Raw genomic sequence first — 11,456 nt, 5'->3', positions numbered from 1 at the left:
CAAAAGAGTGAGACTTCGTCTCAGAAAAAAAAAAAAAAAAAAAAAAAAGTAAATGCTCTCTTTACATGGTCCTTGAAGGACTGTGTTGTGCCTGTGGAAAGACTTTCCACTAAAGTGCCTCAAATCAAGCCTGAGACCAGTATCTCTGTGTTTTGTTTTTGTGCCACTTGCTGGATTATGCGGTTTCTTCCTCATGTTCAGCAAAGGAATTGTTTCACCTTCCTCTTTCCTCCTTGGCAGAGGATGGGCACTCTCTCTACAGGCTTTTAGTTTCTAAGAGAAAAAAAGAAAGCAAAGACAAAGTATGAGAAATAAGAGTTATTTCTATTTATTTGGTTCATTCAGTGAACAAACAAGCATAGCTGGAAAGTACAGGGTGACTAAGAAGTAGCCCTCAGGGAAAAACCTGATGGGAAATTTTATCTAAAAACACAATTTACATTTCTTCCAGTCCTTCTGTGGTTCTCAATGGCCCATGGGTGTTCAGGTCTTAACGCTGCGGAGCGCCGCGAGTGGATGGTGTTCGCGAAGGTTCTACCGGCTTGAGGGAAGGGTTGTGGGAATGGGGACCCGAGACCTTGAGGCCAGCATATTAAGAGCTCTCCACTGGGGTTGCTGGGGAGAGGAGAATCAGAAGGGACTGAGCACAGAGGGCTTGACCCTCAGTCAGAGCTCAACAAGGGGCAGCTGCTGCGGTAGTCCGTGGGCGGGCCTAGGCTAAGTGCATTCGTTTCACTCAGAAGCCCTTCTCTGGAAAGAAGGCTCAGAAGGCACACTTGGGGCAAAGGGGAACCCCCGCCTTCCCCTTTTACAGAACTTCCTCATCCTGCAGATCAGTCCAGCCAGAAAGTCAGAGGCTGGGTGGAGAGCTGCGTGCCTGGGGAGTACCATGGGTTTTGTCCCCACCACTGGCAGCAGTCATCAGGTGAGCTATTTTCAGCCCATCACAAACTTCTTTCTGCCTATTTGTGATCCATTCAGCATCTGACAGTTGTCTAAGGCAGACAGCAGAAACGTGTTTACTGGCCCCCCTCCCTTGGGACTTTTTCTTAAAGGGCATGCCTTACTCTCATTTCCTTTTTCTACTAATCCTCTCTCCTTCCCCGAATTCTCCCATCACTAATTCTCTCCCTCCTTGTAGAACCACCTTCTGCCCCCGCATCCCACTCCCCACAGACCCTCAGAGAGAAACTGTGTAGAACTCCAGAGAGGCAAGCAAGGCCCACTGTGAGAAATGGTATTCAGTGGCCAGGCACTGCGGCTCATGCCTGAAATCCCAGCATTTTGGGAGGCTGAGGTGGGAGGGAGGATCAGTTGAACTCAGGAGTTAGAAACCAGCCTGGACAACATAGTGAGATGCTCCCCGACCCCGCAACTCCAGAAAAAAAACGAAACCGTATTCTACTGTGTAAACTTCTTGAGAATGGTCTTTATTTATGCACCACTTACCAGCTGCTTAGTAAATGTTTAATAGTGAATTAAAACTTCCCTCTCTCCACACCTGTTCCCCATGAGTCCCTGCCTTGGGATGGGCGGTGAGAGAACTAATAAAACATTCTAGAGCTTTCACCCCTGGCCCCCAAACTCTGACCAGCTTCTCAAATGTCTAGGTTCACGATGTTTTGCCACGCTCCATCGGGATGCTCTCTGAGAGAAATTAAATGACGAAGCCCTGGCCATGATGCAAATTGCAATCAGACAGGAAGATTTGAGGGTCAGAAGAAAGGCAGAGGGCCCTGGATAGCTTTGTCTTTGCGCAAGGTTACCAAATGCTTGCCTTGGCAGTGAGAATGCGTAACCACAATGTTTTCTAATGATTTTGGGTTTTTCTCTTTTTATAGTCTCAGCAGAGAAAACATGAAGGTGACAACTAGTGGTTTCAGAAAGGCAAGAAGTTCTTCCTCTGCATTCACCTTTCTTTTCCCGTTTCACTGAAAGCGAAGATCAACATACAGGTAAGCTCCTTTCATACTTTCAATGAAGAACCCAAGTCAGGACTCGGAGCCACTGAATTTCCACTCCCACTCCCATGCCAGACACATGCTGTGAAATACTGTCTGTTTTTTTTTATGGTAAGGTAGCCTGAAAATGCTTCCTCAGGAATGGCCTTCATCAGAAATCTCTTCATACTCAGTATGAGGACATGACGAAGAATATGCTATCTGTGAAAATATACCTTGGTGTTTCAGCTCTGTGGGTTAAGAAGGGGTTCCTTTGACAGCAAGCTTTTAGGTTACTGAGCAGCAGATTGGATACTTCTATTTTTCAACAACATAGGTTTCCATGTAATATGAAAAACAGCTGTTGCAAATTTCTAGAAATGCTGAATCCAGTCTAATAAATGCCTAGCTGCACCTGCAAGAAAGTAAGGGAACACCGAAGGGTCAAAAATGGAGGAAGAACTATGACCAGCCTGAGCCGCCCCTGGGGCTGCTGGGGGTAAGGTTGGGGAGGACAGTTGGCCAGGCTGGGAATCTGGTTTGGGAATATGAATTCACTTTAGAATTTATTAAATCAAGGAGCTTAGGCTTTCATGACCAGCAGGCACACAAGAAGGGGCTTGGGTCCCAGAAGAGTAGGGAGTTAGAACTGAGACCCTGGTGTAAGGATGAACTGAAAACCATTGCCTGCTTACACAGGGAGATGACAGGGAATCTTGCTTGAGAAAAAGAAAAAAAGCTCCCCTTAAAATTAATTTATAATAATTAATGTGCCCTCACATGGATATGATATTAAAATTTATAGTACTAGAGTGGTCTAAGACGTGTCCCACCAAGAAATTAATACGAAGTGCTGCCACATGCTGATAATATCTTTGGGAACCTGGTTGAAACAAAAATAAAACCTTTCTGGGAGGCCATACACCCATCCTAGGCCTCCTAGCATACCCTCACATGAAGTCCCAATTAAAGATTAACCTATATTTAAAAACTACCATACAGTCCTGGCATGGTGGTTCATACTTGTAATCCCAGCACTTTGGGAGGCTGAGGTGGGCGAATCACCTGAGGTCAGGAGTTCGAGACCAGCCTGGCCAACATGGTAAAATCCCATCTCTATTAAAAATACAAAACTTAGCCGGGCGTGGTGGCTCCCAGCTACTTGGGAGGCTGAGACAGGAGAATCACTTGAATCTAGGAGGCAGAGGTTGCAGTGAGCCGAGGTTGTGCTGCCACACTCCAGTCTTTGAGACAAAACCAAAAAAAAAAAAAAAAAAAAATCCCCCAAAACCAATAGTTAGTGAACAAAACAAAAAGCAATATGAAACCACCAACAACTTCAGATAAAATATGATTATCAGGTAGATTAAAAATAAGCATGTTTAAAATGAGAAGTCATAAAAGAAGCATAATAATAATAAAGAACATAACAGAATAAGACATCATCAAAAAGATTAGACTGAGCTAAATAAGAAATTGAATATAACTCAAAAATTTAAAAATCATTTAAAGCTTATTATGTTAAGTCAAAGATTATATATTACCAAATAAATAACTAATGAATGGAAAGAAAGATCTGAGGAATCTTCAGAAGCCAGTGCAGAGAGATGAAGAGACAGAACATGCAGAGGAAGGGCTTACTGACAACGAGTGTGGACTGTGAAGGACCAACCACACCTATTAGATGTTCAAGACATGATAAATGAGGACTAATGAAAGTTATGAACCACAGCAAGTTAAATAACATGAAATCCTCTACTGGACACAACACAGTATAACTAAAAGAAGACCAGCCAGGTGTGGTGGCTCACCCCTGTAATCCTAGCACTTTGGGAGGCCGAGGTGGGTGGATCACCTGAGGTCAGGAGTTCGAGAACAGCCTGGCCAACATGGCGAAACCCCATCTCTACTAAAAACACACACAAAAATTAGCCGGGCGTGGTGGCACGTGCTTGTAGTCCCAGCTACTCAGGAGGCTGAGGCACCAGAATTGCTTGAACCTGGGAGGCAGAGGTTGTAGTGAGCCGAGATCACACCACTGCACTCCAGCCTGGGCAACAGAGCAAGATTCCATCTCAAAAAAAAAAAAAAAAAAAAAAGACCACGTAGAAACACCAAGATCTTAGAAGCTCTCAAAGACAAAAGCATTGCCTACAAAGGAATGAGTTATCAGGTTGTCTGGAACTTTGCAATAGCAACAATAGAAGCCAGAAGACCAATGGAATAATATATTCGAGTGCTGAGAAGAAATAACTGTCAACTTACAACTATACTATGATTCAAGAATATGGCAAAATAAACATTTTCAGACAAAAACAGAGAGTATTTTCCACTTGAAGACCTTAGGTAAAAGAATGAAGAATACACTTCCGAAGGAATGGACCCAAGAAAGAAGCAGCGAGATGTACAATATGAGATAAATTTCAACAAATATCTAACATGTAAAAAAAAGACTGCTTGGGGAGTATAAAAACAAAGTGGAATGAGGGTACTGTTCATAATAGTAGATGAGATGGGCAGAGTGTGGGCATTTGGGCATTTTAGGGAAAAGGGTGGCAATGTTAATTAACTCTAGTGTTTATTAAATCGAGTATGCTTCTTAAAAATTATAAAAAGGGAATCACATAAGAAGAGAAATAGTATTCATGACTTCCAAACCCATAGAGAGAACACAATAGAATGCATATTTTTATTTTTATTTTTTGAGACTGAGTCTGGCTCTGTCGCCCAGGCTGGAGTGCAGTGGCACAGTCTTGGCTCACTGCAGCCTCCTGGGTTCAAGTGATTCTTGTGCCTCAGCCTCCCGAGTAGCTGGGATTACAGCCACGTGCCACCACACCCGGCTAATTTTATTTATTTATTTATTTATTTATTTATTTATTTATTTATTTATTTATAGTAGAGATGGTGTTTTACTATGTTGTTCAGTTTGGTCTCAAACTCCTGACCTCATGTGACCCGCCTGCCTCGGCCTCCCAAAGTGTTGGGATTACAGGCATAAGCCAACATGCCTGGGCTAAAATATTTAAAAAAATTTTTTTAAATTTTTTTTAGATGGAGTCTCACTCTGTCACCCAGGCTGGAGTGCAGTGGCATGATTTCGGCTCACTGCAAGCTCTGCCTCCCGGGTTCACGCCATTCTCCTGTCTCAGCCTCCCAAGTAGCTGGGACTACAGGTGCCCACCACCACGCCCAGCTAAGTTTTTGTATTTTTAGTAGAGATGGGGTTTCACCAAGTTAGCCAGGATGGTCTCAATCTCCTGACCTTGTGATCCGCCTGCCTCAGTCTCCCAAAGTGCTGGGATTACAGGCGTGAGCCACTGCGCCCCGCCGTAAAAGATTTTTTTAAATGGTCAATAAAAAGATGCAAGAAAGGAAGAGGCAGAAAAAAATCAGGTTAAGCATAAAGCGTAAAGCAAAATGACCAAAATAAATCCTAATATAGCAGAATTCACAAAGTAAGTAAAATTCAACCCTCAATTAGCAAGATAGATTGTCAGTCATACTGGATAGAAGAAAATCTAATAATATGCTTTAAAAAGGACACACTAGAATGTAAAGACAAAGAACTGTTGAATGTAAAAGTATGGAAAATGCCAGCAAAAAATTAATCCAGAGAAAGGAAGAGGCAAAGGATGGTAATATTAAGAGTAAACAGGCCGGGCATGGTGGTTCATGCCTGTAATCCCAGCACTTTGGGAGGCTGAGGTGGGCAGATCACAAGGTTAGGAGTTTGAGACCAACCTGACCAACATGGTGAATCTCTACTAAAAATACAAAAATTAGCCAGGCATGGTGATGGGTGCCTGTAATCCCAGTTACTTGGGAGGCTGAGGCAGATAATTGCTTGAACCTGAGAGGTGGAGGTTGCAGTAAGCCGAGATTGTGCCACTGCACTCCTGCTTGGGTGACAGAGCGAGACTTTGTCTCAAAAGAAAAAAAAAAAAAGGTAGACAAAGTTGTATTTCAAGCAAAAAGGAATATTAGAAAAAAAAAAGTCAAATAAATGAAGAGAAAAAGGAACAATTCACTGTAAAAACATAACTTGCAGACACTAAAACATAGCATCAAATTATCCCAAGCCAAAAAAATGGTAAAATTTCAGAAATAAACGGACAATTCTGTAGTCACAGGAGAGAATTTAACACATCTCTTTCAGTAATTGGTAGTTTATGATTACAGAAAGGATATAGAAAATCTGAGCAACACCATAACAAACTTGATCAAAAAGACCTTTCTTTCCAAGTACCTGCCACTCTTACCAAAAGATCACATGTGAGGCTACAAAGCAATCCTTGATATGCAACAAAGAATCACATAGACTGTTCTTGAGCAACGTCAACTGTTAGACACCAGTAGCAAAATAAAAACCAAACCATATATCAGGAAATTTGTTTTAAAAACCCTCTAAGTAATTCATAATTCAACAAGTGACTTAATGGAAAGTCTAAGAACACATTGTTAACATTAATAAGAAATGATGTTTCTACTCACTGGCTATGGACCCCTAGAAAAATATAGTTTAAAAAGATATATATATGAAAGTAGCAACACAAAATGTGAAGGTATCCAGGAAGAAATCTATCAAAAGATGTGAAAAACCTATATATATATAAAATTTTAAAAATTCTTGAAGACCTAAATAAATGGAAAGATACACAATATGAGATGAGTTTGTAGAACTGACTTCTAAAGATGTTGATTTTAGGCAATTTATAAACTGAATATATTCCTACTAAAATTCAAATGAGTTTTTTTTTGAGGTTCATAAATTTATATAATTTATATAAGGTAGAACAAAGAACCAAGAGTGCCAGAACAATTTTTTTTTTTTTTTTTTTTTTTTTTTATACACGGTCTTGCTCTGTCACCCAGTCTGGAATGCAGTGGCACAATCTCGGCTCACTGCAGCGTGGACCTCCTGGGCTCAAGCGATCCTCCTGCCTCAGCCTCCCGAGTAGCTGGGACCACAGGCCCAAGCCACCATGCCTGGCTATTTTTTGTATTTGTTATTTTTTTGTATTTTTAGTAAAGACCGGGTTTCACCATGTTGCCCAGGCCAGTCTTGAACTCCTAATCTCAAGTGATCCACCCACCTGGGCCTCCCAAAGTGCTGAGATGACAGGCATGAGCCACTGCACCTGGCCACCAGAACAATTTTGAAGATGAAGTTCAACATGTGAGGACTCACTCCCACCACAGCAAGACTTAAATTGTGGTAATAAGAAAGTGTCATATTAGCACAAAGAGAGGCAGAATAGAGTCTAGAAACAGGCCCACTCGTACATAGAAATTTGTATAAAGCACAGATGTCATTTTAAATCAGTAGGGAAAGAAGGACTTTTAGCAAGCAACATTGGAAAAAATGGTTATCCATATGGAAAAAATAAGTTAGATCACTACATTAAACCATATTTAAATGGATTATAGACCAACATATGAAAAAGCATGACTTTAAAAATTTTGGAAGAAAATGAAGGATAATATTTTTATGATCTCAGGTCAGGAAAAGATTTCTTAAACACAATGCCAGAAGCACAAATCGTAAACAAAAAGATCAATACATTTAACCACATTAAAATATTTTTTAAAAACCCTTTGGTAGATTAAAGATATCATAAACAAAATGGAAAATACAAATCTTAAACTTGGAGAAGAGATTTGGCATGGATATAACCAAGAAAGGATGTGGCCCAGATTTTATAAACAGCGCTCATGGAAAAGGCCAAAGGATATGAATGACAATCCTCAGAAAAGGTTATCCAATGTTCTTGAAACATATGTTATCAATGTAACATAAATTAAGCAAAAAGGATCTAATATTTCACACTCATTAGATAGGCAGAAATTTTAAAAAATCTGGCTGGACATGTTGGCTCACACCTATTATCCCAGTACCTTGGAAGGCCAAAGTGGGAGGATTGCTTGAGCCCAGGAATTTGAGACCAACCTGGGCAACATAGTGAGACCTTTAAAAAAAAAATCTGATCATGATAAAACCTGCTGAGGGGAGTGTAAATGGGCATGTGCATTTTGGATAATAAGATGGCAATATTTAACAGTGCAGTGTAATTACTGAGCTAGAGTGTTGGAAGACTTTCAGCTCCCCTGCAACATTGTTTGTAATCAAGAAAAACTGGAAAGAAGCATAAATGCCTAGGTATGAGATCTGGTAGAGGACACATAGAGGGTCTCAAAAGACCATCCTGGCTAACATGGTGAAACCCCGTCTCTACTAAAAATACACACACAAAAAATTAGCCGGGCGTGGTGGTGGGCGCCTGTAGTCCCAGCTACTCGGGAGACTGAGGCAGGAGAATGGCATGAACCCGGGAGGTGGAACTTGAAGTGAGCTGAGATCGCGCCACTGCACTCCAGCCTGGGCAACAGAGCAAGACTCCGTCTCAAATTAAAAAAAAAAAAAAAAAAAAAAAAGAGGGTCTCGAAAATGTTAGTACTGTTTTATTTCTCAAGTATAAATTGTATACAGACGTGTTCAATTCTATATTTTCTACACTTATTTTGTATGCTTAACATTTTCTTAATTAAAAAATTAGTTTGGTGAGGCTGCTGGGGAAAAGGTACACAAGCTGGTAGGACTGTAAATTTGTACAACCACTTCCAAGAGCAGATTAAAACTGGTGGTATAGTGATGCCACTCTTTTTAACCTCTTGGATGGACAAAGATAGAAACGTTGGACAACAGTGTGTGTTGGCAAGAGTGCTGGGAAACAGGCACTCTCATTGCAGATGGGAATATAGATTGAAGATACCTCCTTGCAGGTAATTTTTTGGCAATATTTAACAAAATTGGAAACTCCCCTTCACCTAGCACAATTTCCTTGAGGTATTTATTCTAAGAAAATAAGCAATTTTAGAGCAAAGATTTACCTACACTGAAGTTTCCCATAGCAATCACAGCATTGTTTCTAATATTAGTGATACAAAAAGAAACAACCTGTATGTCTAACACTAATCGATTCTAATTTATGGTGCAACTGAACGATGGACCCAAATGATGCTGTTGGAAGTTTTTAATGATGTGGAACTCCTTGCAAATTATTAAGCTAAAAGAAAGTAGGTTACAAGATAGCAGGAAGAATAAACCATTAAAAATACCAATCTGTGCACTGACTTAAATGTTATAAATATTTTTATGTTATGTTATAAACATTTCATAACATAAAAAAATGTTAACTGAAGTTACTTTCTGGATGGATTACAGGTAATTTCATTGTCTTCTAGAATTTTCTTTTCCAAAAATGTTGTGTGTGTGTGTGTGTGTAATTATTACTTTAACACGAGACAGTCTCTTTTGGTGATATAAACAGGTAGGACGGTACTGACCGACAACCTCCCAAGGAAGGCAGGGAGCCAAGTACTACAGACTTGTATGTTCCTATGGAAATCTAACGTGCCTTTGATTATCACAGATTCTGGAGAAGAGTGAGGACTTGGGTTCGTTCCCAAGGACAGGCTGGGCTTTTGAGGAAGTTGCCCACCCTCTCGGAATCTGGTTTGGCCTCCGTAAAATGGGCAGATCCCGCTCCGATGGCCAAGTTCCCGGCTTCCTTTTGCGGGTCAAAGGCAGCGTCACGCGCGCGAGCGCGGTCTGCGAAGCCCCCAGCGCTGGCCGTCACGCGGGGATTGCTGTCGCCGCTGCCAGCCGCAGCAGCGACGCGAGCTTGGGGCGCCCGACCCGGGCGCGCGGGGGCGGGGACGCGCACGCGGCAAGGGCGGCGGGGGAGACGGGGGCGGCGACGGGGGCGAAGGGGGCGGGGACGGGGGCGCCCCGGCCTAAGCGGTACTTGGAGGGCGCACCACCCGCTTCCGCTGCCCGCCGGGGAATCCCCGGGGCTGGCGCGCAGGGAAGTTCCCGAACGCGCGGGCATAAAAGGGCAGCCGGCGCCAGCGCGCCACAGCCCTGCAGCTCGTGGCAGCGGCGCAGCGCTCCAGCCATGTCGCGCGGCCTCCAGCTGCTACTCCTGAGCTGCGGTAGGGCCCGCGAGCGCCTGTCGCCCCCCGCCCCGCCACGACACCCCCTCCCGTCGGTCTCTTGCTCACGACGCACTCTCTCTTTCTTGTAGCCTGCAGCCTGGCTCCCGCGACGCCGGAGGTGAAGGTGGCTTGCTCTGAAGATGTGAACTTGCCCTGCACCGCCCCCTGGGATCCGCAGGTTCCTTACACGGTCTCCTGGGTCAAGGTAAGTGCTGCGATGCCCGCGGGCTGGGGTTTGGTGGACTCATTTGAAGGCAGCGGGAACCATCTCCCCGAGGCTGGCGACCCTCTGTGGCTGCTGGGTGGGGGCGGGGGGCGTCTCCCGCAGCTGATCTTGGAGTACCCAGTCTCCCGTCGCGCCTCCCCCACCCTGTCCGCATCCAGGTACAGGGCCGACTTAGGTTTTGCTCTCCACAGACCTCAATCCCCTTCCTGCCCCTGAAGGTGGCCTGAGATGAATGATCCACTTAAGACGTTTTGGAAGGGCAGAGACTCTCTTTTGGATTAATTCTGGAGGCCACCTGTGGTTGTGGGCCTGCAGGTCAGAAAGAAAGCAACAGGGACCTAGCTTTGGGCATTGGACAGGGGGAAATGTCTCCAGACTTCTGGTTTCTTGTGTTTTGTGACTGTGATGCCCATGATACATGGGAGGGGGAGGGGGCAATTTGAAATGAAGGGCTAAGACACAGAAGTAACTTAGGCCATTTCATCCGTGGAAGTTATCAGTGGTCATCCCCCTTGTGGGATACCCTTGGCTTCCTCCCCTAGCCCTCCTCCTCCTTCCTCTGGCGGCCGTGAGAGAGGCAGCCGTGAGGGCATCAGGTGGATGCCTGAATCGGAGACCGTATGTGTAAGAACAGGCCTTGCTGCTCCTGCTGTAAGAGGACTGAGTGGCAAGGAGGCTTTTTCAAGGTTTCCTCTTGACTGAAACATTCTCAGATTCTAGGATGGCAATGATGGTGTCATTCTAAAGTCAAGCAGTTACTGTTCGATATCACTGGTCCTTCTTTAAGTCAGGCCACTGCTACCACTGCACCTCCATTTTAACCCAAATGAATATAATATTCCAACCTCACTCTGTAGCTCTTACTGATTTGCTGTCTTACGGTGGGGGCAAATCTGTGCACTTGTAGCTTTCCCCAAAATGCAGGGCTTTCTTCTGTCCACCATAAAAGATACTATAAGAACCTGTACGTGTCTCTGGCCAGTTAACAGTACAAGGCATCATTGCGGTGATTTCTTTGTGTGTGTGTCTCCTAACTGGGTTGTTAGTTCCCTTGGGGGCAGTGGCTGTACCAATACTTTTGTGTATTCATCACGGCACCTAATTTTTGCCCTATAAATTGCAAAGGTGCTCTGTGAATTCAGCCCAGCACCTCATGAGTTATGCATAACAGCGATGGTGTTGCTGCCTCAGAGCATTGTATTGTATATGAAAGTAAGGTGTTGGCTGGGCGCGGTGGCTCAAGCCTGTAATCCCAGCACTTTGGGAGGCCGAGACGGGCGGATCACGAGGTC

The 11,456-nt window shown here is 43.8% G+C and overlaps 1 protein-coding gene across 4 annotated transcripts in view; it reads left to right on the top strand.

Moving 5' to 3' along the window:
• The first annotated feature begins 835 nt into the window (after positions 1-835).
• CD83 (CD83 molecule) overlaps positions 836-11,456 on the top strand; it is a 28,345-nt gene continuing 17,724 nt past the window's right edge. Inside the window, exons 1-3 of one of the 4 annotated variants that reach the window (XM_023191012.2) lie at positions 836-925; positions 1,842-1,955; positions 10,028-10,143. Coding sequence is in view for 2 of the 4 variants with exons in the window: in XM_023191009.2 (XP_023046777.1) it covers positions 9,899-9,935; positions 10,028-10,143 (153 nt within the window). In the remaining 2 variants the exon portion in view is untranslated. Of the gene's footprint in view, positions 926-1,841; positions 1,956-9,609; positions 9,936-10,027; positions 10,144-11,456 lie in introns of those variants that run through there. The other 3 variants (XM_023191009.2, XM_023191010.2, XM_023191011.2) reach the window with 3 other exon arrangements.

This window comes from Piliocolobus tephrosceles, chromosome 5, assembly GCF_002776525.5.
Source record: "Piliocolobus tephrosceles isolate RC106 chromosome 5, ASM277652v3, whole genome shotgun sequence".
Taxonomy (NCBI): domain Eukaryota; kingdom Metazoa; phylum Chordata; class Mammalia; order Primates; family Cercopithecidae; genus Piliocolobus; species Piliocolobus tephrosceles.
The sequence above is the reverse complement of the archived record's forward strand: the minus strand, read 5'-3'. Positions and strand labels throughout refer to the sequence as shown.